Below are 27936 nucleotides of genomic sequence, written 5' to 3'. Positions count from 1 at the left end.
CCTACTGGTTGCTAAGCCTAGGGAGTTTTTAAACACAGCAGATATAAAACTTAGGTCAAGCGCCAGTATCAAATAAGACAGATGCAAAATGGCCGTTAAGCAAAAACGTACCGGTTACCACATTCGGCTCTTCTTTAGCTTCACCCGCGCCGATCACAAAAGCTCTCCCGCGAGCTTGGTTTCCCCTTTGCGGGCAATCCCGACTGAAATGCCCTGGCTTTCCGCATGCGTAGCAGTTGTCATTGGCTCCAGCTTCTTTAGCACGGCAATTCACCGTCTTGTGCCCTGGCCTGTTACATTTGGCGCACGTGACGCTCGCGCATTCACCCTCGTGGTGAAACTTGCATTTGTTGCACCATGGGTAAGGCCCCACTGTATCCTTTCCTTGATGGCTCCGCGGCTTGGATCGCGTAAACCCTTGCGCCTTCCTGCTTCTTGAACGGTGGCTGCTTGGAGTCGGACCCTCGGTGGTGAGAGTTCCATTTCCTCTTGGAGTCAGAGGTTCGCTGCTCGTTTCCGCGCGTAGTCAACATACCCGCACGGACCGTATCCCTTGTAAGGGTGATGGCCCGCGCTAACCCGCTTCATCAAAGGTTGGAGGCGCTGCGGCGTTGAGCGGAACCCTAACAACAGGAGGTAACCCAAAAATATACCTCTCGATCTTCTTTTCCCTCCGTGTTTGCCATGTCCTGGCACCAACTGGCAAAGCTCGTTGAACCGGTTGTTGTAGGCGTCGATATCCGTTCCTACCATGGTGTGGTTCCAGAATTCCTGCTGCAGACTCTGGATTTCTGCGCGAGAGCAGAACTTTCTCATCATCATTTCCTTCAGTTCTTCCAGGTCTTGTGAAGAGCAACTCTCTCGCCCCAAAGTCTTCACTTGAAGCTTCCACCAAGACGAAGCTGCTTCTTGGAACATGCATGTCGCGTAAAGGACCTTCTGGTTCTCACTACATCTGCTAATGGAGAGAACTGTCTCCATCTTGTCAATCCAGTTGTAGAGCCCAATGGCCCCTTCGGTACCCTTGAATGGCCAAGGCCTACAGCCATAAATGTCTTATAGGAGCACCCCTTTGTCCAAGGCTCCTGAATCGGGTTCTGGGGTCTCGTTCTGACGACCCTGACTTGATTCGGCCTTGCTGGCCTCATGTGTCGCAATCGCCCTGCGCGATTATTTCCGCGAGTTCCTCGGGTGTCATGGTAATTCCCTTGGCTCTGGTTGGAGGCATTCTCGCTTTAAAAGAGTGAAAATATATTAAACTTAGCGCATTTACTCTGAGCACATAATGTTCTTTATCTTTATTCACTAGACACTGTGTGACCCGTGTTCCTAAGTGTGTGTATAGTTTCTTTTGAAAATATTTTCTTTGAAAAATATTTCATGCGATTCCCCAACGGTTATAGTCCTAGGTTGAAACTTCTTTTCCTAGTTCGCTATAACCAGTGCTTTGATACCAATCTGTCACACACCCGGCCCTGAGCGGCGGAAACAGCCGGGCGCGCGCGAGTGGGGGATTGATAATTAAGCACGGGCCATTGCAAACACTCAAGATAAGATTTTCATTGCGCATGAAATGTTTAATACAAATACAATACATTGTTTAAAAATTACATAAAATCATCCAAGTATAAAAACTGTTGAAGATTTCCACGCCATATCCCCTTGCGCGGCGAGAACAACCACGCGCATCGAAGGGATAGAACTAAAATCTTCCAAAAAGCTAGTTTTAGATGTTCAGCGTGAGGTGCTCTAAGTGTGACTCCATGCGCTACTTAGTTATCTCCTGAAAGACACGTAAAACATTTGAATCAGTATAAACTGAGTGAGTTCACAAGTTTTAGTAACTTGATAAATCGTATTGCATCATAATCTTGATAAAAATCATTCTGAAACATAATTCTGATAGCATCATTAAAACACATGCTCGGTAAAACATAGTTCTATCAACATATTCTGATAAAATCGTTCCGCGGGTTACGCTGCGAAACATTTCTGGGAACTGTGCTCGTCTGTGTAAGTTGGTGCTGCCACTACGAGCGAAACAAGTAATACTGTCCCGCGGGTTACGCGCGGACACTTCTGAAAAATCGTGCTCGTCAGTGTAAGTGGCGCTGCCACTACGAGCGAATAATACCGTCCCGCGGGTTACGCGCAGACGTTGTGCCGGAAAACAAGGCGCTCGTCTGCGTAAGAGGAGCGACCTCTTACGAGCGGGCTCAAACCCATAGTACTGCCCCATGACCATACTAGGCACTCGTCTGTGTAAGAGGTGCGACCCCTACGAGTGGGCGATCAAACCAGCAGTCCTACCCTTAGAGTTCCAATGGTAAAGTGATCACTTACTCGAATTCTGGCGCACATACATCGTAAACCATAGATAACCGTTTGCATTGCTCATCATGAAACATAATTTAAACACAATCGTTTGGCATAACTTGTAAGTATAATATGATAAATCGTAATTTAAGTACGTGTCCCTCGCCCCGAAAACAGTTTAAAAATAGTGGAAATAGTGAAAATAGGGGCTGTGAGGACTCACCTGTGGTTTCTTGTTAAGGGATTAATCGAGATTCGGGTTTTCTTGGTGTTGGCCTTTGATTGAAGGTCTAGAATACGATTAAGAAGTATATATATTAAGATCAAGAAATAGGAGAATATAAGGGTTGGAAGGTAGATCCTCAAGGTTATATTCTCGGCTTACCTAGTAACAGGATCGGATGCTTGGGAGATGATTAATGCAAGTTTGCAGTTCTTAAGAGAGAAGTTTGAAGTGCGTTTGGGTGATAACTTAGGTTACATATTTATAGTCAAACTCAAGGGAACACAATCCCTTGCTTTAGGGGATTGTAATCTTCTCATATCTAGGTGTAATGATGATAAAGTATGAAAATTATTATTATTTATTTAAAAGTGGGAGTAGTGGATAAAAGATTTTGATTTGATTTGGTCAGGACATGCAGGTCTGGGGTTGGTGAGAATAGGGTGGCTGACAGTTGACTTTTCATGTTACAGTGTGCTTTTTCAGGTACTTTTGTCAGTTGTACAGTAAAAAGTGGAAAATCTCTGAAACACGCTACTGTTTTCTTTTGGGCGGGAGTAATCTCCTTACATCTGGAGAATAGACAAAGTGTTCTGCGCGTATCACTTGGTGCGCATAGCTTTCCTGCGTGAAGGGACATTTCTTTGCTGCGGGTAGGTGCGTAACCTTCTCGCAGTCAGGGACATTGAGTTTCATTTGTAGATTCTCCAGGTGGTCTTGGTATTTCAACATAGTGATCAGTTATGTTGAAGTCAATTCCATCTTGGAGCTTCAGACAAACTAGCTCTCAATGTTCCCGCCATGCGGGGAGGTTAGTTCCCTTCCGCACGCGCATAAACGATTTAGGATGCACCCCGCCCTTAGCATCATGCGGGATGGTCAACCCATTAGACAACATAACGTTAAGGTACATGAAAACATAAAGCCAAAACATTCGCGCATGGCGCATATAACATATGCCCACGCTGGTTCTTAACATGGTGCGCTCGCGCAGGGCGCACATAACAAATGCACGCGCTGATTAACATGGCGCGCTCAGCGCAGGGCGCACATAACAATTGCACGCGCTGATTAACATGGCGCGCCTCGCGCAGGGCGCACATAACAAATGCACGCGCTGTTTCTAATATGGCGAGCTCGCGCAAGGCGCATATAACATAATTTACCTAATATTTAGGTTGATTACTCGGTTTAAGGGGATTGGGAATTTACCGGTGTCACATATACGTTGCATGTGCATGAGTATAAAAACCTGGACACGCGTCATTCCATGATAGGACGAGTTAATTGCTGACCATGTGCACGGTTATAACAACCTGGCCAGGTGTCCCCTATCCATTGGTTGAGAGATCACGTATTGCCCCAGAAAGCATTTTTGGTAAGTCTTCTAGAAGGCAGTCGGTTTATATTATAGCTGTCCTATTGACATTGCCTCCTGGTCATCTTGGCGGGTAGATGTGCTATCACGCGGATGACGTCAGAGGATGCCTGGATGCTTCCGCGTGAACTATAAGGGCGCTCTTCCTTTATAAAGTTATGTGGGTGATCCATATGCTTCCGCGGGTGACTTGTGAGGAGTGTTCCTCTTACCCGCGTGTATCTTTTAAGGGTATTTGGGTCTTTTACCCTACCTCTAGAAGTCCCCCCCAGTCCAGTGTTTCTTCCGCATGAAGCTTTATGCGGGTGGAATTTGGACTTAAGATAAATTTTGGGGGTTTTTAAGTTTTGAAAGTTGGTAGAAATATCTTATGTTGGTAAGATGGATAATCATGAAAAAGGACAAGTTGACTACTTGCAGGCGTGTGGGCAGGTGATGGGACGTTTATGCCGACTGTCACTGTACCCGACTGTACACCTTTTTCTCTTTTTCGAATTTACCGCGTGACGTGGCGTCTGCTGAATGGGCGATGACTTTCTCTCTCCACTGTTCATATCCCATCGCCTTAATTTGCGATGGGTATAAATAGTGGAGGTTAACTTCTTTATGAAGTTTATTCACCCTTGATTTCTTGATTCTTCTTTGTTTTCTCTCAATTCTTCTAGCCGATATTTTGATTCTTGTCACGATTACTCGTTGTTTTCCATTTATAAACGAACCGATAGCTAGTAGTGCAGGGTCTTTGGCACCAACCATTGATACTGCAGAGATTAAATGGGATGTCTCTGAATACGAAACGTTTCTTCGTATTTATGGTATCCCACCGGAATGGGGACCCAGAGTTCCCCAGTGTCGGATCTGTCGCGAGTATGCCTCCTGCCGGCAAGATGGCAGTGTATTCCGACTATTTTGTTTATGCGAACCTTCGGTTTCCGATAACCAAGTTTCTTATGAAGGTTTTAAGTGCGTATGGGATCCATTTATCCCAGTTGCATCCTCTCGCTCTCATGCAAATTTGACATTTCGAATTTTTGTGTACGGCAAAGGGGATGTTGCCTCGGATTGACCGTTTCTCCGGTGTTCTATCGGATGGCCAATCGTGGCGATTGGTAAGTGTTACCCTAGAGAGGTTTTATTTGGACATTCTTAGAATGTGATGGGTCAAAATGGACTTTTTGGGATTTTCCTTTTATAATTTACTGATGAAATATATATATAAAATCTTTGTATAAATAATTCATATTTGGTTATGTCACAATCTGAGACCCGACCCAACTTGGAAAGTAGGCTGTTAATTATGACACGGACTTGTTAATACGACATGACACGAGTTTTAACAGGTTTGGGCTTGAGCTTAACATGTTTCGTGTCTTAAACATGTCAACCTGTTTAAGACATGTTAAAATTCGTGTCCTAACAGGTTAAAGACCTGTTAACCTGTTAGTAAACCTGTGTAGATTTTTAATTTAAAAAAATAAATAAATATACACCTCTAAAGTCCTAAATCTAAAGACATACTTATATACGACATTTCACTCATCTTCCGTCAGAACCTGCTATTATATTTTTATTGGATGTTATGATTTGCTTCTATTGTTTTTTGTTTCAAGTATGTTATGGATTTGTGGTTTTTTGTTTCATAAATTTTAAGGATTGTGGTTTTTTGTTTCAAATATGTTATGGATTATGTATAAACTAAGACTTTTATGCTTATTTTGAAAGTTTTTGTTTCATTACACGTATTATTCATTGTAGTTTTAAACGGTCCCTTAACAGGTCAACCTGCTACTAAATAGGTTCGTGTTCGTGTTTCAAAAAATGACACGAATAGTTATCGTGTCGTGTTCGTGTTTATACAACAGGTCATCATGTCATATCGTGTTGTTTCCGACATGTTATGACAGCCCTATTTGAAAGACCTAGACCAACCCACCATATATAGGTCCGGCCTTTTGTTTTGATTTTCCTAAAATTTGGGTTCAGTTCGGTTTTATCTCGAAGGTCGAAGCACATTCCTAATTGTGTTTGCACGTAAAGAATTGGTTATAGAACTAGAGTAAAATACGCTTTTAGTTCTTGTGGTTTGACCAAAATAATCTTTTTAGTCCATTAGTTTGTTTCTTCACATTTTTAGTACACATGGTTTTCTTTACTTTTCATTTCAATCCTTGACGCTAATACCTTAAGTGTAAAAAGACTAAAATACCCTTTCATTAACAAAATAATCAAACGGGCTACTGTCAAGGATTAAAATGACAAGAAATGAAAACCATGGACACTGAACTCATGATAAAAATAAGTAATTGACTGCAAGAGTTATTAAAAGCATAGCTTGCTCTATAACTTAATTGAGCAAAACGTTGAATGCATTTATACTAATGCGAGAACTAGTATCCACTTCGACAGGTTCTTGAATGGGGAGTAGAAGAAAATGAGAAAAACGACAATGTTTACTCAGATTTAATACATTTTTGCGGTAGGATCCACGACCCGCAAACAGCAATGCGGGTTTTCACTTCAATGGAGAATCACGGTACAGAGCCATCTTCTAATGTTCTTGAAGCCTTAATATCCGCTCACTTATCCTCAAACAATATAGTCACTGCACTTAGCATATATGAAACAATGCAGCATTCAAAGGACCACAAGCCCACTTCTCACACTTACAATTTATTCATTTCCGCATTGGCAAATCTCGGAAACGTTAAGGCAGTGTTAGCATGGTACTCAACCAAGATGGCTTCGGGTTTTATAGCTGATTTAGACACCTATGAAGCTATGATTCTAGGATGTGTAAAACTTAAAAGATTTGAACATGCTGAGAGGTTTTAAGGAGAAATGGTAGAAGCGGGAATCGAACCGAAGGCGTTAATATCTACTATTATAATAAACAAAAATGTTGGTTGAACCACAAACCCCTTAGTTTGCCTAATATTTTGACAAGTGGCACACCCATGTAATTTCTAATTAAATTTATTTAAAATAAAATTTTAATTAAGATTTAAAATCTTCCTTATTAGCCCTATCAATCATCACATCAATATTAAATTTACACATTATACTTACCTGGCATAAATCATTTAAAAATTACAATTTTAGATATTGTTAATTTTGGGTGATAGTAACCATATAACCGTTACAAGATGTACAAAACTAATGTTGTATTCTTTGTTTACGGTTATGGTGGAACTGGTAAAACCTTTTTGTGGAGGACACTTTCTGCTTCAATAAGATCCAATTGGATCTTCGTTATTGTCGGGAGGAAGAACAACACATTCAAGGTTTGGAATTTCTATAAATCTTACTGAGATTTCATCTTGTGGCATTAAAAAAAACACCACATGCTGCCCATTTATTAAAGAAAACAAAGTTATTTATACGGGGCAAGACACACATGACTCATAAACATGCGTTTGAGCTTTGGACAGAACCTTGAGACATGCTGGGTCAAAATGGTAACATGAATTGTGAAAGGCCATTTGGTGGAAAAGTTGTCGTTTTTGGTGGTGATTTTAGACAAACTCTTCCTATTGTTCAAGGCAGCACGAGGCATGACATTGTTAATGCATCTTTGTGTTTATCCTACCTTTGGGGTATTTGCAAACTACTTAAACTAACAAAAAAAAACATGAGGTTAACCGTTGGAAGTGACAAATCTAAAATACAAGAAACAAAAGAGTTCGCTAATTGGTTTTTGGATCTAGGAGAGGGAAAACTTGGTGGTCAAAAAGATGCTGACACGACTTTTGATATTCCTGACGATCTTCTTATTAAGGATACCAATGATCCTCTTTCACAATTAATTAACTTTGTATATCCTTGTATCCTCAGAGGCTATGAAAATCCAGATTTCTTTAGTGAAGGAGCCTTACTCACCAACAAATGAGGTCGTTGAGGAAGTTAACGATCGTTTGTTGTCCATGTTTCCAAGAGAAGAGAAAGAATACATTAGCTCTGATAGTATATGTCCAGATGAAAATGTTCGTGACACGCTTCAAGAAAATATGTACTCTCCTGATGTTTTAAATGGATTCAAAATTTCTGGAATGTCAAATCACAAGTTAGTACTAAAAGTTGGAGTACCGATCATGCTACTTATAAATGTTTACCAAAAAACTGGTCTATGTAATGGACCAAGATACAGGTAAAAAGACTTTATAATCGTGTTATTGAAGTTGTCATATCTGAACCAATATTGGTGACCGCACTTATATTTCAAGAACAAATCTTATACTAACAGATAAAAAAATTATGTTCAGATTTCAAAGAAGGCAGTTTCCGGTTACTGTTAGTTTTGCAATGACAATCAATAAAAGTCAAAGGCAATCACTTTCTAGGGTTGGTTTATTTCTTAGACAACCAGTTTTCGCTCTACGCTGTCTAGAGTTAAACAAAAGGACTCAAAGTACTCGTTTTTTATGAAGATTGTCAAGTTTAAAAAAAGACTAAGAACGTTGTACATAAAGAGATTTTTAGAGAGTTTTGTCATGTAATTCTATTTTTCTTCATTGAAATTTATTAGATGTTTTAAGTGCATCTTTAGATTCACTGACTTTTTTATAATATAATTTATCAAACCTGTGTATCACACGGGTACCTAACCGAGTTAGATAATATGCTAGTTGGGTTTTGTGAACAAAAAGATTTGGTTAATATTAGAGGGTTTTGAAGGGTATTTTGGAACATAAATGGAGGGTTGATGAGTGTGTGGTTGAGAAGCCTATTATGTTTTATTGTGATAAAGAATTGGTGGAAGAGATGGAGTGGGTGTTAGTATTATTAACAGAGACTAGTTATAATAATCAAGACTTGGATATTTTGTCTCATATTCATAATGGGTTGATTAGGGTTTACACGAAATTAGATAGATTGGATGATACAGAATATTCGGTTGGGAGGATGTTGAAACATGGGGTGTTGTTTCGGTCAGATAAAGATTTTGAAAACGTTCTATGTTTGTATGTTCGTGGATGTGCGTACGATAGATTAGATGTGTTTTTGGAGTTTATAAAGGATTCACATAAACTTGCAAGGTCTAGTTATGAGTTTCTGGTTGCTGGTTATCGTAGGGCCGGGTTATATGAAGAAGCCGATTTGGCGATCAAAGATTTGGAAATCCATTAGTTAGATATGTATGATCATGTCATGTCAAGTTAGCTTATGTTTGTAGCACTGTCATGTCAGCTTTTAAATACAGTTGATACATTTTTACACAAGATTGTATTTTTACGAAGAATGTGAGTGAATACGGAGTGTGGGACCCACATTTACTTGTCGATAAACTTAATATGAATATTTACAGTCGTAAAAAGCACGATCTCTCTCGTAAAACTACTATATGACGAAAAGGGTAACCGAAGCTACAGCTTTAACTACTGAGTCAATAGTTTTTGATACAGATGAGTGTGTCGACTCGTTAAGAGGGACTCATCCGTCCCGCCTTTTATGATTTCCAAAGAAAAAACTTCTAAACCATTGTTTCCAAGAGGCATCCTGTTGTTGTTCAAGCCATGAAAGAAAACAACTATCCAAGAAGCAGAAAATATTCACATACAGAAGCTGATACTTCACGGGTACGAACCGAAAGTTAATCACTTGAACTATGGGCCATGTCCCGCTTTCTACAATTAACGCCGGAAGGAAATCCCGCTTCAACTCTTCCTTAACTTGAGTAACGTTTTTCCCCAACGCGAAACCCATGTAAGTGAAGAACACGAATAAATCCACCGGCCCAAATATTATCTCGTCAATTGCTACTTTCGTTGCAACAAATCGCAACGATTTTGGCGGGTATTGAAGTCTATACATCAAAAATCGATCTAGACCTTCGTACCTTCAAAAGTCGAAAGAAATCACATATCATGTTCGATTGGAGCTTCAGTTTTATAACATGTACAACCGTAAAAGCTATTTATTTAAAAAAAAAACCCGAACGAAGCACTAACCAGAAATGGCCGATTGGGCCGACAAATGCCATCCCGAAAATGCTCGTGGTAACTACGCGTCTCCAGTTGATCCGTAAATCACGATCATCATCCTATTACATTAACATAATATTACCTCGATCATGCCCGGAAATTGAAATAATTTGAGAAGGGTTAGGCTAAATGTATCCTATAAGTTATTTTTAATTCGATGGCTAGACGTACCCCTATATGTTGAATGCACCCCCTTGCGATGAAGAGCAGAGAGACACGTAGGGGTACGTTTAGTATAACTCTTCCCCATTTTTTCATAAACATTTAGCATACGCAAGTTAAACCTAAATTTGAAAACGAAATCGAGGAACCAGTACAGAATGAAAAATGTATTTCTTCTTGGCAGCGGTTGCGTGTGTAACGACCTGAGCAGCAAGATCACCGAGTCCCCAAATCAAACCCGAGCTGAAAACCTGTGTTTTCAAAGGATGTGCAGCTAAACAATGTTTATACCATCTCCAAATCTCCAACATCTCATCGAATGTTTTTAATGTATGAAGATTAAAATCTTATGATTTCTAGATGGAAACATGATGTGGTTTGGTTTATGGTTTGAAAAAGGTGGGGCTGCGGGAAATGAAATAAGACATTTGAAACCTCTGTTAATAACGTTGGTTGAGATTCAATTTAGGTGTGTGCATTTTTTACATGAAATTGGGTGGGCCCGGATGTACGTGTAGGGTTATACCCTTTTCATTTAGGCTTATAAAATGGGAAAATCCTCAAAATAGCCCATTTATATAGTGTGGTTTCAAGTTTCCAAATTTGTACGGGTAGGGTTATACCCTTTTCATTTAAGTTTCCAAATTTGTCCCTTTGGTATCTCGTCACCGGCGATATGTTAGCGAACACCAACGATGTGTTAACATAACATAGGGTTGACGATGCGTTATGTTGCTAACATATGGTAGCAGCGATGCGTTAATGTTTAAAACAGGGGTTCCACGATGCGTTAGTTGATAACGCATCACTGCTACCCTATGTTAGCAACATAAACACATCGTCAACCCTATGTTATGTCAACAAGTCGCTGACGATGCGTTTATGTTGCTAACGTAACATAGGGTTGACGATGCGTTTATGTTGCTAACATAGGGTAGCAGCGATGCGTTATCAACTAACGCATCGTGAAACCCCTGCTTTAAACCTTAACGCATCGCTGCTACCCTATGTTAGCAACATAAACGCATCGTCAACCCTATGTTATGTTAACACATCGTCGGTGTTCGCTAACATGTCGCCGGCGATGAGATCCCAAAGGTACAAAGTTGGAAACTTGAATTTTGGGGGACAAACTTGGAACTACATTCTATAAATGAGCTATTTTGGGAATTTCCTCTTATAAAATTTGATTTATTCAGATACTAGTCTATATACCCGTGTGACACACAGGCTAACAAAAAATAATTAAATAATAATAATAACAAACATTTGACACTTAACTATTTGTTAAAAAGCAAAAATTTAGCCTAAAACAATTTTTAATCAACCTGTCTTGGCTGAACTTGTATAAAAGATTTTTGGTTTTTAACTCGAAGGTACTTCAACACGTCGGTACAGTACATCTAACAATACATACACAACACATAACACAACTCTTTTAAGAGGTAATTCTCAAAAGTGGATTTATAATTAATCCAACAAATAATATATCAATCAAACATTAAAGATTTATAGAATTTTAAAGATAAAATAACAAAACTAGTCCTTTATGTTTGCACATTTTTTCTATGGTTGTCCTTTGGTAAACTTAATGACAAATAACATCCTTTAAGTTTCAAATCTTTATCATGTTACGTCCTTTGTCACTAACGGAGTTAATTTTTCTTGTTAAATCTGGTCATGGGTCTTGCACATGAGGGTAATTCGGTCATTTTTATCTATTTATTAAAAACATTTTAATCTCTTCACCCATCATCTATTTATTAAAAACATTTTTATCTATTTATTAAAAACATTCTCCCTCTCTTTAACATTCAGAACCACCACCAATACCACCATCACCAACGAACCACCACCACTTGTCGTTGCCATCACCACCCAAAATTCAAAATAGCAACGCCACCTAGGCAAAACAATATCACCCAATCTGGTTCTGATTCTAGTGAGCTGCATTTTCCAATCAACGTTAAGCTATTAAAAATAGAGATAAACAAACCATGGTTGTTGGACTTACCAGAGCCAGAGTGGATGAACCCGCCGCCGGCCAAACGTGGAAGTTCCGATGGTCTTTTTTGAAGGCATAGGAGGTGATCCGGTGACCCTCGGTTTCCCAGTGACACCCCTTGCAGCAGAACCAGGTTTTCGAAACCACCATCGTCGTCGTCGCCGTACCACTCCTCACCATCTTAGGTGGTCTCCCAAATCTCTGTTCAATTTCAATCTTCTGCTGCCAGTGGAAATTGGTGGTCGCAACAGCTAGGTGATGGTGGCGGAAAATGATGGTGGTGGCGGTGGCATGTGGTTGCTGGTTGGTGATGGTGGTAGAGGTGGCAGTTCTGAATGTTAGAGAGACATAGAGAGAGGGTGTGTGAAGATGGTGAATGTTAGAGAGAGAGAGAATGAAGATGGTGGGTGAAGAGATTAACATAATTTTTAATAAATAGATTAAAATGACCAAATTACCCTCATGTGCAAGGCACATGACCAAATTTAACAAGAAAAATTAACTCCATTAGTGATAAAGGACGTAACGTGATAGGGATTTGAAACTTAAAGGATGTTCTTTGTTATTAAGTTTGCTAAAAGACAACCATTGAAAAAACGTACAAACATAAAGGACTAGTTTTGCCATTTTGTCAATTTTAAATAATACAAAAAACAGTAAAATCATTAACGAAACATCCATCACCTGTAAAAATTCTAATCATATACATAATATTTAGCATTCAATCCAAGTTGGTCCTTCATTACTGATCCAAGTTTAAAAAATGCAGCCCATTTCAACCTATCATCCACAACATATGTTTTTAACACTTGCCAATCTTGTTCAACAAGTTTGTTTCACCACCTTAAATGACTTTTAACCATGTGTGATTCTGACATTTTTCGTTGTGAGCCAACCTTGCAAATAGTGTGGTCAACCTCATAGAAATCAACCAAACTTGATCCTGCCAGATATAGAGAAACAAACTATCAATAATCGAACAGCTGAATATCTTAAGAATGATGACACTGATGATGAAGACTTAGTTACCTTTATTTTTTGATAGTTGTATCAAACTTTTAGCTTCATTCATGAATCACATAATATAGTTTATGGTCCATTTCAATCACAAATTCAGCCCAATATGAAAGAGAACTCGTATTGACCCAAATCATATTGATGACTTTTAAAATGAACCGTTTTGACCCAACTCACTTTGCTCAGAACCCGTATTGATCCAAACACGTTCAAACCCGTAAAACGAACCTTCCCTACGCGCACACTTTTTCAGATCTAAAGCTTACATCTAGAGTAAGTTGTATAAGAAACGAAGAATCCTTGAAGGTAAGGGGTTACATTATTAATGGTATTATGTTAGGGACTTTTCGTGACCCGTTTGACTCAAAGAGACATACAATCATTTATAGCAGTGTGTTGAGCTTTTTGACGAAGTCCTTAAACTTAGAGAAGATCTGATCCTAAAAATAACATATCAATTAGTTGCGTAAGTTATAAATCATAAACAAATTTTAAGTGTTTTTAACCATTTGAAGAAAACCAGACTTAGACTTTGTTACTGCAGATAGCAACTGAATGATAATCTCATTTTATTAACATGATAAATATAAAAAAAAATGGTTTTTAAATCTAAAGACAAATAATAGTAACCGTTATTATAGATCAACCAGGACAACAACTTTAAAAATAAGATCACGGGTCTGTCAGAACAGCTTGTATCATGTGTTCATTTAAATTTTTTTATGTTTGCTAGATTATGTTATTTAAGTTCGTTTAGTTAACTACCCGAAGAAGCTTCAGGTTTCATCATTTTAAAATGGAGCTCTTTCTTTTGTTTATATGACCCTTTCTATTTAATAATAACTACAACCGAGGGATATATAATAAGTATACTTGAAACAAAGTTTAAAAATTCAAAAATATGTGAACATGAGAGCCTTTATCAGAAAGCATGAATGAGATGAAAGAATGGCCATTGAATATGAAACAATAAAAGATAATGCAAACTGGAAATTAGCACAAGTAATGTGAATTAGTTAATGTTGACCCAAGTCAATAACAATGGTTAGTTAAAAAACTAAGGTAGAGGTTGTGTCGGATAAAATACAGTAACAATATTTCATAAAAAAATTATAAGATTATTAAAGTCTGCAAACACAATACACAAATACATGATTGAATATAACCCCTAAGCTGCTTTATTCAAAGATATTATACAAAATTATGATCAGCTAAGCAAAAGGTAAAAACGTCAAATTCCACAAAATTAACTGCTGCTATTGACCGTGATCTCGAAAAACAGAGATAGTGTACCCCCAAATGATAAACAAAGAAGAAAGAATCAATCACCAAAATTTCTAACAAATGGATAACCCAGATTAATTAAAAGAAGAAGAGAACCTAGAAGATAATCAGTGGAAGAAGATTAGGTTAGGGATACCTGAGGAGATTTGTATTCAAGCCGTGGATCAAACTGACAAGAAGTCAGGAAATCCTACTATACCTCGGTTTAACTTTCTTTCATTGGGATTCTTTATAAAGATGAGTTAGTTAGTTCCAGAGGAAAAGAAGATTGTAAAAGAGCGGGATTTCAATTTTCAAAAACCTAGTTTAACCATACGTGGACACCCTCTATATATGCCACATAAGCTGACGGCCGACATGTGTACACTTGCTCTATATGTATGAATGACAAGTGGACATAAATTATCTTCTTTTATTATATAGGGAGATAGTGTCTCAATGATTAAGAAAATAAACCACTAAGGTGTATCCACTTTCCATGTATCACTGCACTGGTAGGAACTGTGACAGATTTTAAACATTTAATTAGGCCGGATCCAAAGTCACGAGACCAAAATTTCTTTTTTTTATTTTTAAGTTTGTGGTCGGTGACGCGGTTCGAGTCATGCAATAAAACCCTAAGTTTAATTATTCAAATTATCATTCTTACACATAAAACTTCATTTTTTTAAACATAGACAAGATGACAGAAGAAGAATAATTACCTAAAAACAATCACAACTCGGCCCGAAGATATTTACACTATGTTCCAAAGTCTCAATTATAGAGGGAAAGGAAAAGAAAGGGTAAGAAATTAGGAAAAAAAATGTGTTCCCTAGTTTTTTTAAGGTGAGAAAAGAAAAGAATGGAAAAGAAACTAAGAGGAAATTGATTATATTTCTTTTCCTTCCAAATTGAAAAGAATAGGAGAGAAAGAAAAGGGTTAAGATTTGATCAGACTCAAATTACCATGCTGCCCTAGCCTTATCTTCATCATATCATACGTTTCCCTCCTTTCTGTATGTTAACCAAACCTAACCAGCCGTCGTTCATCATCACAATACTCCGACAAGTCGACACCCCAAGCTTACTCACATGCCACAGTTGCTTCTTAACGCTTGTTTCAACTCTTCTTTTACTAGGTGATATTATTTTCCTTTTTGTTGTTGGTAGTTTTGGTTAATGATTTTGAAAACAATATGTCATGGTTAAGTCTGTTATGTATATACGAAGCATGTTTGATCATATCTTGTGCTATGTGAATATCTGCACAGTGTGTGTTCATAAGTGTATATTGAAATTGCAGTTGCATTTATACATGTTTGATGTTATGATAAATATGTTTTTTGTTTCTTAAATAGGTTATTACACAAATCATTTCTACAATTTGAAGACAAATATATTGCAGATGCCCTTTAACAGTATTTGTTTACTGATTGGATATTTCAATCTGAACTGGTTGGGCTTACTTTTCTGTTTTGGCCTGTTAAACCGGTTTATGAAGAAATTAAATTTATTGCATGAAACATTTTTAACAATTAGAAGAGCAGTAAATTACATAATTCGTTTAACAAAAATTAACGCAGAGCCCGTTTAACAGCAGTTTAACAACATGATCTGTTTAACAACATTTGATTACTGATTGGTATTTTAATCTGAAACAGTTAGGCTCGACTTGCTCTTCTAGCCCGTCAAAGAAATATATAAAAAAAATTGTAAACTTTTCTGACCATTTTTTCATTTTAATATTGTTTTTTCTTATCAGTTATTTAAATATAATGGGTCAAAGCATATGGCACGTTATGATTGCGTCTGGAATCTGTATGATCCGTGTTGTTATATACTAATACTTATATTATTGCTTATTATGTGTTTTTAACTCCATATGTTGTCTCATGAGTTTGGTTTTGTTTGATAGTAGATACAATTCTCAAGTTTGTTCAAATTTAGTGTTTTTGTTCTATATGCAAATGTTTGAATTGTCTACTGCACTTACTGGTCATATTTCATTTACCTATGTTGTCACTCCCCAACTATGGCGGAAATGTCGGGGCGTGAGCTGATTGCCCACAGCTCTGAAGGTACTATCATGAAATTATAAAGTGACAATATCTATTTATTTATTATCAAACATTTAAATACAACAAAAATAAAGAAAATTACAAATATAAAACCAACTAATTCTTGTATATGTTTATTATCCTAAAGTCATCTCTACGTGAGCTTCAGTTCGATAAGCAATCCAATCTATAACTTGATTAGATGAACGAAATATACGAGTGAGGATGTGAGAATGATTGAACCCCTTCGGAATTTACCGTCAAGGATTCCAGTTACGAGTCCGTGTTGATGGTGAACGGCGAGTTGCAGATGACGGCCAACAAACGAACAGATTGGATGGACAACCGAGTTGTATAATGAAATTAAACATAGGGTTTGCGTCGCGAGAACACGGGGAGGCTGCATATGTTCTTAATTGCATTATGATCATCTGTAAATGTATAATGTATCTTTTGATATAAACGGGTTCGTTATAAGCTTAATACGAATCAAATTATGATCTTATTTCCTAATTAGTTTGTCGGTATAGGTCGTTTTTATGCATATAAACGATCTTACAAATCAATTCCAGTTATACGACGAGGATTAAGCATCAAGAAACACACGGGTTGCGGGTTTCGTAAAAAACGGGTATGGGTTATGCACATGGGCTTGATATAATGTTTATCCAGTTTTGCAAATTAGTCCATCAACTTTATAGATGGATAAAAATGGGTTAAAATTAAAAGGGATTGGGTATTTTGTATATATTTGAAAGTTATATGGATAAATAAACAAATAACAAGAAATAATTATTAACTCGACAAACGCGATGTTATGTTGACTAAAAGTTTCCGAAAACGAAAATGGGTTGGTTATTATCGATTAAAAAATTGAACGAAAACCCGAGTTGTCAGTCCCGAATAATCACTCACAATCACAATCAAGTCATAACTCACACAATAAATGTGTCGACAAGAGAGTTAATGACAGTTGCTATTTTAGGAAAGAAAACCGTTTGTTTAAGGCGGAATCAGAAACAAACAGTGTAGTTGCTAAAAGATTAATGATACAATGCTAAATATATATGTTTCCCTTGTTTATTTTATTTAATATTTTAATTGTTTTTGTTCGTTTTTAGTCAAGATTTGTATACTACTAACGTTTTTGTGTGTCGTAGGTTCCGGGATTTGATCGTGATTAAAAAGGGCGAAAAACGAGCTAAAACGAGCCGAAACGGAGATACGGAACGCGTCAGGAAGAACCAGAACAGAGAACCGGTCAGACCGGGCCGGTCTGACCGACCCCCTTGGAAAAGCACGCCGCGCCGCGCCTAGGGGAAAGGCAAAAGGCCCTTAGCGCAGTGCCTAGGCAATGCTGATGGGTTTTTAACTCGTTTTTGTTTATTTTCGGGCCTTGTTTTCGCTATTTAAACACCTTTAACTTAAACCTGACATAACCTGAAAGCAACCAGCCGATTTTTGAGAGTTCTTGGAGCTATTTTACGCGTTTGTTGGTGATTTTGAAGGCGAGAGAACATTCGGTGAAGAGCTACACGTTCACGTTTGAGTTTACGGGTTTTATCATCTTTGATTCCCCGTTTCTTATACTTTCACCATGTTTTCATTACTATTTGTTTTGATTGATTTAGATTTTAATATGCTAGGCTAAATTCCATAGACTGCCTAGGTCGTGATGAACCTTAGTTCGGTTTGATTTTATTTGGCTTTTCGTTTCGTTATGGATATTATGTTCTAAGTAAACGGTTGAGTTTTATTTAGTTGATGCGTATGATTGCTTGGTTTTGTTTACTTGAATTTATTGTTTCACATTGCCCTTGTTGATTGTTTCATAGGATAGGGTTTTGTTAGGTCATTTACTGTGTGTTCTTGACTAGTTTATAATTGATAAGGATTACGATCATAGAAACAATAAAATTAATTAAATAAATAAAAGTGAGCTGCTAGTCTAAAAAGCTGTAAAGTGATAGGTTATTAATAGATCTTTGCTTGTCGGGATTGCTATATTTAGTTCTTCATAAGGAGTCAGTCTAGATTTGATTGTCAGCTTAGTCTATTAAATTAATTGGGTTTGCTTTGCTATCTTTTGAATTCCGCGCTGTAAGGTAGGTTTTCGTCATAAAAGATACTTAGACATAAGCAATTAAATAACCGTAAGGAAGTTTAATATAAAACTGGTGAGTCTTAAAACTTGTTAGAAATCCATAGGCGTCTTCTTGAAGTTCAAGGGTCCTGTTCGGGTTTTCTGCTAAGGGTCTATCTTATGATCCCGGTTCCATAAATTGCGTTTTTACATTTAAATTAATAACCGTAACTTTGGGGATTCCGGCCTAGGTAGTTATTTTAATCATCTGAATTAATCTAAGTTTTCTAAATTATTTATTAGTTAAAACTAATTAGGTTTTAAGTTTTATTAATTAATTAATAAGTAATGATTATGTTTTATTATTATTATAATAATTAGGGTTTGTTTTATTATTTTATTAATTAGTTTATTAATAGTTAAATTAAAGTAATCATTAGTTAATTATTGTTAGATTTTTAATTAATTAGTTTTAAAAGCCCCCTCAAATATTATTAATAAATAGTCGTGTTTTGTAGTTGAGTCTAATTTGCTAGTTTCGTAATTTAAAGAGTCTCGTGGGTTCGATATCCGGACTTACTTAGCTGTACTAGAGTCGACCGGTTCACTTGCCGGTTAGTAGTTTAAGGGTCTAGAGTATTACTTAGTGTCTAGATTAGTTTATTTTTAGTTATTTATTTTATAACTACTTTTAGCACATCAAGTTTTTGGCGCCGTTGCTGGGGACTCTTGGCGATTGCGTTAATAGCTTTATTTGGACTTAATTGCTACGTACGTGCTATTTGTTTTATTTTCGTTTGAGTCGTAGGAGTCTAAGTTAATTTTAGTTTACTTTCGTTTTTAGCTTTTAATTTTATTTTTAGTCTACCTACTTGGTCTGTTGCGATTTCAGGTTTATGCCACATCTTCGTTCGCAAGGACCACCGCTGGTTAATATGGATTTTTCTTCATTCAAGACCGAGACCAGCTCATCAGCAGAGAAACCACCGTCAAAAGCTACTTCTTCACAAAAATCGTCACCACACAGTTCACCACCCAAAAGTCTAAGAATTCAACCAAACGTTCAAATGGCCGACGATAGGACAATTGCTGCTCAAGCCTTAGATGGCTTAACCGGAAACCAGTCATGCATCGTTGTCCCCACGATCGACAACCCCAACTTGTGGCGGATTCCGTCATACGTCATGAACAACATCGTTCAAACTAATCAGTTTCATGGGAACGATGACGAGGATGCACCGGCTCATATTAACCGACTTTACCTCGTTTTGAAAACTTTTAAAATTGCAAGGTGCTACTGAAGATGCAATTTTCTTACGTCTTTTTCCTTTTTCACTTACAGGTAAAGCAGACATTTGGCTTGACACGCAGCCACCTGGCACGTTCACCACTTGGGAAGCACTACGTTCTACATTTATCAAGAGATACTTCCCACCGGCGAAAGAGGCTGTTCTTCGCGATCAGATTCACTCGTTTCACATGGAGCCTAACAAGCAATATTGTCATGCTTGGGAGCGTTTTCAGAGCTTGTTGTCTCGAAGCTCACAGAATGGTCTCACACCATGGGCTCTCGTGGAGAAATTATACAATGGGTTGAACTACGAAACCCAAGTTCGGTTCGACACGACCGCGAGAGGAAGTCTACTGGCTAGGAAGAATGTCGCCGAATGTAACGAGATGTTTGAGAGCTTCGCTCTATCGGACCTCGCAAAAGGGCCACGACGCGGGAATTCCACTCCCGTTAACAGTACATCCTCATCTTCTCGAGGTGTACACCAGGTTAATCTGGATATTACTGTGGCTTCTTGTTAGTGCACGGTTCTGGTGTCCGTAGCGATCGAATAAGTTATAGGCGGTTTAGTCTTTGTATTTAACGTATATTGTAAATAGCCTATAAATAGGGAGCTTATGCTCATAATTTTAGTGGAGAACTTGTACATAGTTTAAGTTATCCTCTCCATAACTTATTATTCTCTCTAATGTATTTAAACTAAATTATCAATAAAGTATTATATTTAAAGTATCGATTGCGTGTTGATGTATCGTATTAGCGGCTAGATCTTGGTCTCTATGGCGTTCTCTCAATTGGTATCAGAGCAGGAGCTGCTCTCGATGCATCAATAAGGTAAATCTGAGTTTTCGTGTTTTTCGTGTTCTTCGGGTTTTGGTCAGATCAGGAGTAATTTAGTGTGTTATTGGTGGATTTGTTGGTGAATTCGTGTTTATTGATGGAAGAGGGAACTTCCTGTGTAATTTGGTGTTAAGTTATGGTGTATTGAGTGATTCACCATGGAAGAGCATGTTAACTTTTGATTCGGTTTATGATGATTTAGTGATTGTTAAGTTAATTGGATGATGGATTTGTGTTTAGAATTGAAATCCTCATGTTTCTGTGTAATTTGGTGGTTAATTATGGTGAATTGAAGGTTTCACCATAGAAGAGCATGATATGGGTTAAGTTAATTGATGTTGAATTAATGGTTGTTAAGTTTAATGGTTGATATATTCGGAATCGTGGTGAAAATCCGAGTGTTCAGGTAGATTTTCATGGTTATTTATGGTGTTTTGATGATTTCACCATGGATGAAGTTCAAAAAAAATCCAGATTCCGGCCAGATCTAGTTTTTCCGGCGATGTAACAGCTTTTTCCGGCGGAAAACGTTTTTCCGGCGAAGCAGTTACAGATCCAACAACCTGATTCGTTACTGTAGCGATTCGTTATTACTGTAGCTGATTCGTTAGGAAAGTCTAACGAATCTACTGTAGCAATTCGTTATGGAATATTTAACGAATCAAGTTAATTCGCTAAGCTAATTCGTTAAGGTTACGATAACAAATTAGAGTGATTCGTTAAGCTAATTCGCTAAGGTTATGATAACGAATTAAGGCAATTCGTTAAGTTATTTCGTGAAGGTGATTCGTTAAGGTATTGATAACGAATTAAGGTGATTCGTTAACTGTTATAACGAAGTGAAATCTTAAAGAATGGGAGGCCATTTGTGTAACTGTTAAAACGAATGGGATGATTATTTATAACGAATTGAGTTGATTCGTTAAGTGTATAACGAATCAGTGAATGGTTGACGAATGGTTGATAATTTATAACGAACTGAGTTAACGAATGGAGATGACGAACTAAGCTAACGAATGGGAGAATTATTTATAACGAATTAGAGAGGCAATTCGTTAAAAAAAAAGAGTAAAATGGCGGGAAAAATTTTCTTGCGTGAATTTTTTCCAGAATACTCCTCATGAGTGAGTTTTCATTCTTGAAAATTTTGGCATTAAAATTTATTTTTCGAAATTTTTCGATGAATTTTTGGCGGGAAAATCGGGAAAAATTTTCTTAATTGAAAATTTTCTCGGATGTTTCTAATGTATTGGAGACTCTTCTCTCAAATTTTGGTAATATATTTTTCGGCTGACTGTTTATGCGTTTCGACTGGCCGAGGGGGAGATTTCGTGTAATTTAAGGAGGAGTGTGTTAATTTGTAAACCTTGAAGATTATTTAAGACCTTGCCGAATTTGTCAAGAAAAGGGGGAGATAAAACTTTCATTTGAGATTATTTGGCTTGTATCTTCCTACATTTGCAAGGTTTCTTGAAAAATTACTACAATTCGGGTGGTAATTCGTGTTTGAAAAGCTGCGTTTAACTGAGTTCAAGACTGCAGTTGTTTTTCGATTTGTGATTGATTTGTTCAAGATTGAAACCTGACTATGTGGGATACGAGTGTCTGTTCGTTTACTTCTTTCTGAGAGACTTGATCCTGACTATGTTGGCTACGAGTAAATGGCGGATTACTTCTGTTGAGGGGGACGATTCTCGAACGAGTTGATCTTATTGAAGAATATACGAGTCTTGTCATTGGAGTGAAGAATTTGATCATTTGAGGTTTATTAATGAAGATTGGAACTCTGAATCTTATGATGCCCAAACATTAGTGCATCTTTGCGAACGAGATGTGGAAGAGCTTCAAAGAGTATATTTGGATACACGTTATCAAGAGAGGGAAAACCGAAGTGAAAGATGTTGAATGATCGAGTTGTTCATGAAGATGTGTGACGAGGTTAAACGTAAAGATATGTTTTTTCTTTTACCGGTGTTGACGGATAGCTGATGACTTGCTGCTGATTGTTGAAAGATTTAACCATATCATACGCCAGTGGATGATCGGAATGATCTCCAAAAGTTGCTCACAATGAGGGGGTGATCTGATATGAGAAGCTACAGGTTGTTGGTTTGCTGAAAAGATTTAAAGATTGTCCGTTTGCACAAGCCCGAAAATCATCAGTCAAGGGGGAGTCTGTTAGTGCATGGTTTGTGACTGGTGATATGCAGTTAAAGTATTCAAGGATAAAGTATTCGATAGCTATGGAAAAGGGGGAGTCTGTTAGTGCACGGTTTTGGTGTCCGTAGCGATCGAATAAGTTATAGGCGGTTTAGTCTTTGTATTTAACGTATATTGTAAATAGCCTATAAATAGGGAGCTTGTGCTCATAATTTAGTAGAGAACTTGTACATAGTTTAAGTTATCCTCTCCATAACTTATTATTCTCTCTAATGTATTTACACTAAATTATCAATAAAGTATTATATTTAAAGTATCAATTGCGTGTTGATGTATCGTATTAGCGGCTAGATCTTGGTCTCTATGACGTTCTCTCAATTTCTGTTAGTGCACGGTTTTGCGTCTAGAGTCTTTGTATTTATCATTTATGTTTATTTGATAATTAAATGTAATATTTAATGTTTATATTTATCTAATTCTTTAAAGTTATGTCTAGTTCGCTAGGAATGTTAGCGAACTAAGACTAGTTCGTTAAGATTGTGTCTAGTTCGCTAGAGATGTTAGCGAACTAGGACATTATAATGTATTCCCTCCTGATTCGTTAGGGGATGTTAACGAATCAGGGGGTGGTTCGTTAAGTTAAATTATGTAACGAAGGGGAAGCTGGTTCGCTAACGGATGTTAGCGAACCAGGTCACCTTCTATATATAGTGAACCACTGTTCACTTGTAAATGGTCGAAGTTTTTGAGAGAATTAAGATTATTCAGAAAAGTTTAAAGTATTTTCTCTCTCTCAAGCTTCACGTTAAACTTATTGATAATATATATACATACGTAGAACACCGAATCAAGTGGTATTGATTATGAGATCGATCTATATTATTATAACTGACAGATCTGAGATCTGGTTAATAGCTATTGACTGTTGGTTATTGTTAAAGTACGGGATCAAACAAGTGGTATCAGAGCTTTCGGTGCTCTTTACGCTTGATTTGGTGTACTAATTGTTATATTTATTGAGTTTTCTGTTTTTGTTTGAATTTGAATCAATTCATTGTTGATTTGATTGAATTATGTGTAGGTTCCCAGCCGGATCTACACGAGATATCACGTACTACGCAGGTGCGGAATCCCTACGTAAGACGTTACGAGTATAGAAAACAATACGATTAACACACGATAATCAAACACGTTGTATACCAACCTTAAACACGTGATACGAAGATCACTTGATTACAGACTCTCTCTCTGACTCGAATACACGAAAACTGTAAAACTGAATTAATTATTAATAATAAGCCGTAACAGATGGCTTATATAATCACGACAACTTCGCCTGGCATGTTCAGGCGAAGTTGTCACTAACTTCGCTTGTCTAACAAGTTCGCCCATATCAGCGAACTTGTTAGCAACTTCGCTTATACAAAACATAAAACATTACAAACGCGATTACAGACACTAGACACTGAACTACTGACATCATGCACCAACAGACTCCCCCTTGGCAGTAGCTTCATCTCTATAGCTTCAATCACGTGTCTTGTAATCTTCAACCTTGTATCTTCACGCATGCACTCCTTCTCGAACACAAACAGACACAATCCTTTGATATTTCCTCGCTTCGTCTTTCCAAGCAGGAATATAAAAGATTTTCTTCTCATTGAGCACCTGCAGATCAGCTTGCGATAAGTTTACCAAATGCATCGGATCGTAAACTCTAAGCACCTCTTGTTCATCCTCGTCTTCCATCACCGCCTCAGCTGTCTCACAATCTACAAACCACCACTTTAGGTCTTTAAGCACATCCTTGGGCATAAGCTTCATCGGTACTTCTTTAAGGCACCGGATCGGTTTATACTTCATAAACATCCAAGTCTTTCCATCAACTCTCAAACCTCTATCCTTGTCTTCAACAAGTTTTCCCTTTTGTGGCTTCAACAGCTCAAATTTCTTCTCTTTTATACTCTCTTTCCATACAATTTTCCCAATGACTCTAGCCATATTATCGTCACTTCTGTTTATCAATCCCAATCTGGCTAAGTCTTTCACTTCACATTCTGGCAGTGTATTCAACGATCTTAACAGTCTTTTAAAATACTGAACACCGTCATACCTTTTAATAACGAAGAGCCTCAACTGCTCATCATAGATCCAGCAAATAATCCCTTTCTTCGCTTCAGCATAGCCTTTAATGTTGTAACTCTTCTTAAACATTGTAGGGACCGCCGGTTTCTTCGTTTTGACGAACCACTGAGCATAGTCTTCCTTCCACCTAGGCTGCTCTTCCCATTCAGACTCATCGCTTCCAATCTGTTCACTCATATCGGCTTTCTCAACATCTGGAATGTCATGCTCCACATTCTCTTCTACTATCTCTCCATCTTCAATCTCTGTATCCATCACAATCTCTTCACCAATTTTCTCTATCACATCACTCGGTAGAATATCATCATCACCAACCAAGTCATCAACCATCTCCTCTACGTCCACCACCACCACATCATCACCACCAGCTGCAGATGTCGACTCCCCCTGAGTTGTGGATGTTCCAAGAGCTTGAGTAGTTCTTGGTAGCTCACCACCTGCATCTTTCGACGCATTGGGATCATCGTCTCTATCATTTCTTCTCTTCGTCCTCAACTCGTCGCCTTTACAGCTCGTCTCCCCCTGAGATGCCAAGAACTCCTTGAAAGCATCTATGATTTTTCCATGTTGTACCAGGAGGGACGACTGCATCTGATTCTCTGTAACTAGGCGCTGAATAGCCTGGGTCTGGATAAGATTAATCTTTGACTGCTCTGCCACGACCCGTTCCAGTGCTGCTATTCGTTCTGAGTCTGAGAGGGTTGCATCGAAATCGAACCTCATATGTGATATGTCTTGAGTGTACTGAGGAGGGATTTCCGATGTCACCGGGACTTCAGAAGTAGAAATAGACGTAACCGCAGGTGGTATCGTCACCGATAGCCCTGCAGTGGCCACAACAGTCGACTCTATAAATTGTGCCACGACCTCCGATGGAGTAACGGTCGGAGGCGGCAATGAAACTATTTCCGGAGCCGAAAGTTGGAAAGTAGTGGGTGGAAGGCCAAATGTAGATGAGGTAGCCACTACAGGAACACCCGTAGCGCTTGGCCTTGTAACCTGTAGTGATGAGGGAACCATTGTCATACCGGATAGTGCTGGTGGAGTGAAACGTACCACCCTAGAGCTCTCACCGGCTCCTGATCCTGCACCTATCCGTTCCCTTCTTGACCTCCTTATCAATTGTTGTACTTCTTCCTCATAATCAGACTCGTCATCATCATCTGTTCTCTTTCTTTTCCCATGTAGTCTTTCTCGAGTCACCATAATCCTTCTAGCCTCTGCCACTTCATCATCAGAATCTGAACCAGCCACCGTAGCAGCTGTTCTAGTAACATTCACAGTCGACACTTGGGCTACCGAGACCTGTATGTTTTCCTCTGGATCCACCCGATCCATATCAAAGAATCCTTGACCACCAAATTCTACGTCAAGGTCCACATTCTCCTCCGGTGACACAACAGGAGCAGCAGGTATAGCTTGAGGTGCTCCTGCCTGTTGTGGTGCCGGGTCCCTAAACTCATCCCCACGAGCAGGCACATACTCCGGGTTGATTAAGTACCCAAAGAGTGGAGTATGGTGAGGACGAAGCTCAGGTTTGCTCCTCGCACTAGAGGATCGACACTGGGCGAAGATCCGTTTATTCACACTCTCAACATATCGGATCGAACGGCGCTGAGGAAGTGTTGGAGCAACATGATCCAAGATCATTTGAAGGAATCTTGGATACATGATGAACCGCTCACGCGCCATCGCTCTTCGTTGACGATCAATCTCGTAAAAGACCATCTGACTAAAGCTGAATCGCTTGTTGTATGTCAGAGCAGTCATTGCTGACTGCATGGTCGCGCCCATGCCATCAGTGCCCGCCTTTCTCCCTGACATGCATACTATCATAACATGCATGAGAAAGCGCCACTGGTCAAGCAGAAAACCCTTCCTTCTCTGCGAATCCCCCAAGGGACCTGAATAACCCATCCTCAAAAATGCTCCATCGCGGAAAGGAGCTACAAACTCTGTCGGGTCATCCCTTGTCTCGTTTCCAAACCGCAGAGCCGCCCGGATATGTTCAGAAGAGAACTGAACCATCTGACCGTTGACTGTTGCGCGCATCACCGGGGGTTCGACTCTACAGTCGTATTCCACGGTCTGCCAGAAATCCTCAATGTTGGGTAAGGATATCGGCAGAGTTGTTGTAATGGCGTGGAATATCCTCGAGCGTAAAAGGAATGTGATGATTTCGCGGAAATCATCAACTCCGCTCGCTTCCGGGTCTAAGGTGATATACATGTTGTGACCCGGGAAGAACTGTCTTTGTTGATCACCTCCGTCATCTCTGCCTGCACCACCTGCTCCAGCAACAGCAGCCATATCTGCAACAAACAGGTTAAGTTAGATAAACTTCCAAGCGAATCACAAGTTCGCCTATTACCATGAGCGAAGTTGTGATCAATACTGTATAGGCGAAGTTAAAGGTGAGGCGAAGTTGGGAAACAACTTCGCTTCAACTTGAACTTCGTCTGATAATAGTTAAGTAAAATGGTCCAGGCGAAGTTACGGATAACTTCGCCTAATCACAACATCGCCTCATAAACTGTTTCAAAATTAATAATCAGGCGAAGTTAAACCTCAGGCGAAGTTACGGATAACTTCGCCTAAACTGTAACTTCGCCGAAATAGAAAAATTAAATGAAACAATCAAGACCAAGTAACCAGGTATAAAATCATACAACTCCAAAAATAGAAAAACTTTTAAAATAAAGGTACACGGGATCAAATTTTAGTCTCGACAGGGACTACCATGTTTTTGAAAAGATCCGAACAGGAATCATACTAATTTCGTGACTGTCACACAGATCCGTGTTTAGCTGTATTATGACATAAAGAAACAGGTTGTAAGCAGGTAATCTACTTAGAAGGGTTTTCATCGTTTCCGTGATACGAGTTAGGTTCAATTAAGCTCAAACTTAAGTGGGCAACAACTCAGAGATGATGATGCCTCCTATTTATTCTCAAGGCGTATTTGGCTTTCCCCAAGTCACCCCGAATTGACCTCGACCCGTAGTGTCTGATTAA

The 27936-nt window shown here is 38.5% G+C and overlaps 2 protein-coding genes across 2 annotated transcripts; one reads left to right on the top strand and one right to left on the bottom strand.

Moving 5' to 3' along the window:
* Positions 1 to 7356: 7356 nt before the first annotated feature.
* Positions 7357 to 7803, top strand: LOC143530793 (uncharacterized). Its single transcript, XM_077026231.1, has one exon. The coding sequence runs from the start codon at positions 7357 to 7359 to the stop codon at positions 7801 to 7803; it is 447 nt and encodes a 148-aa protein (XP_076882346.1).
* Positions 7804 to 9240: 1437 nt separating this feature from the next.
* LOC143530797 (protein sym-1-like) lies at positions 9241 to 10578 on the bottom strand. The gene is made up of 3 exons (XM_077026234.1): positions 10213 to 10578; positions 9863 to 9954; positions 9241 to 9750 (listed from the first exon to the last, which is right to left on the bottom strand). Exons 1-3 carry the CDS (start codon positions 10366 to 10368, stop codon positions 9345 to 9347), a joined length of 654 nt encoding a protein of 217 aa, XP_076882349.1. The 5' UTR covers positions 10369 to 10578; the 3' UTR covers positions 9241 to 9344.
* Between the last annotated feature and the right edge of the window lie 17358 nt (positions 10579 to 27936).

This window comes from Bidens hawaiensis, unplaced genomic scaffold (genome assembly GCF_021521415.1).
Source record: "Bidens hawaiensis isolate Kalapana, Puna unplaced genomic scaffold, B.hawaiensis_p1.1 tig00009038_1, whole genome shotgun sequence".
NCBI lineage: Eukaryota > Viridiplantae > Streptophyta > Magnoliopsida > Asterales > Asteraceae > Bidens > Bidens hawaiensis.
The sequence above is the reverse complement of the archived record's forward strand: the minus strand, read 5'-3'. Positions and strand labels throughout refer to the sequence as shown.

What these genes read in the sequence shown, in the direction of transcription:
- LOC143530793 (XM_077026231.1), top strand. Translation starts at nt 7,357, where the DNA reads ATGCTGGGTCAAAATGGTAACATGAATTGTGAAAGGCCATTTGGTGGA.
- LOC143530797 (XM_077026234.1), bottom strand. Translation starts at nt 10,368, where the DNA reads ATGTTGGAGATTTGGAGATGGTATAAACATTGTTTAGCTGCACATCCT. An exon ending in AGAAATACATTTTTCATTCT is followed by an intron (nt 9,955 to 10,212) that starts GTACTGGTTCCT and finishes TTAATGTAATAG; the next exon opens with GATGATGATCGTGATTTACG. An exon ending in GGCCCAATCGGCCATTTCTG is followed by an intron (nt 9,751 to 9,862) that starts GTTAGTGCTTCG and finishes CGACTTTTGAAG; the next exon opens with GTACGAAGGTCTAGATCGAT.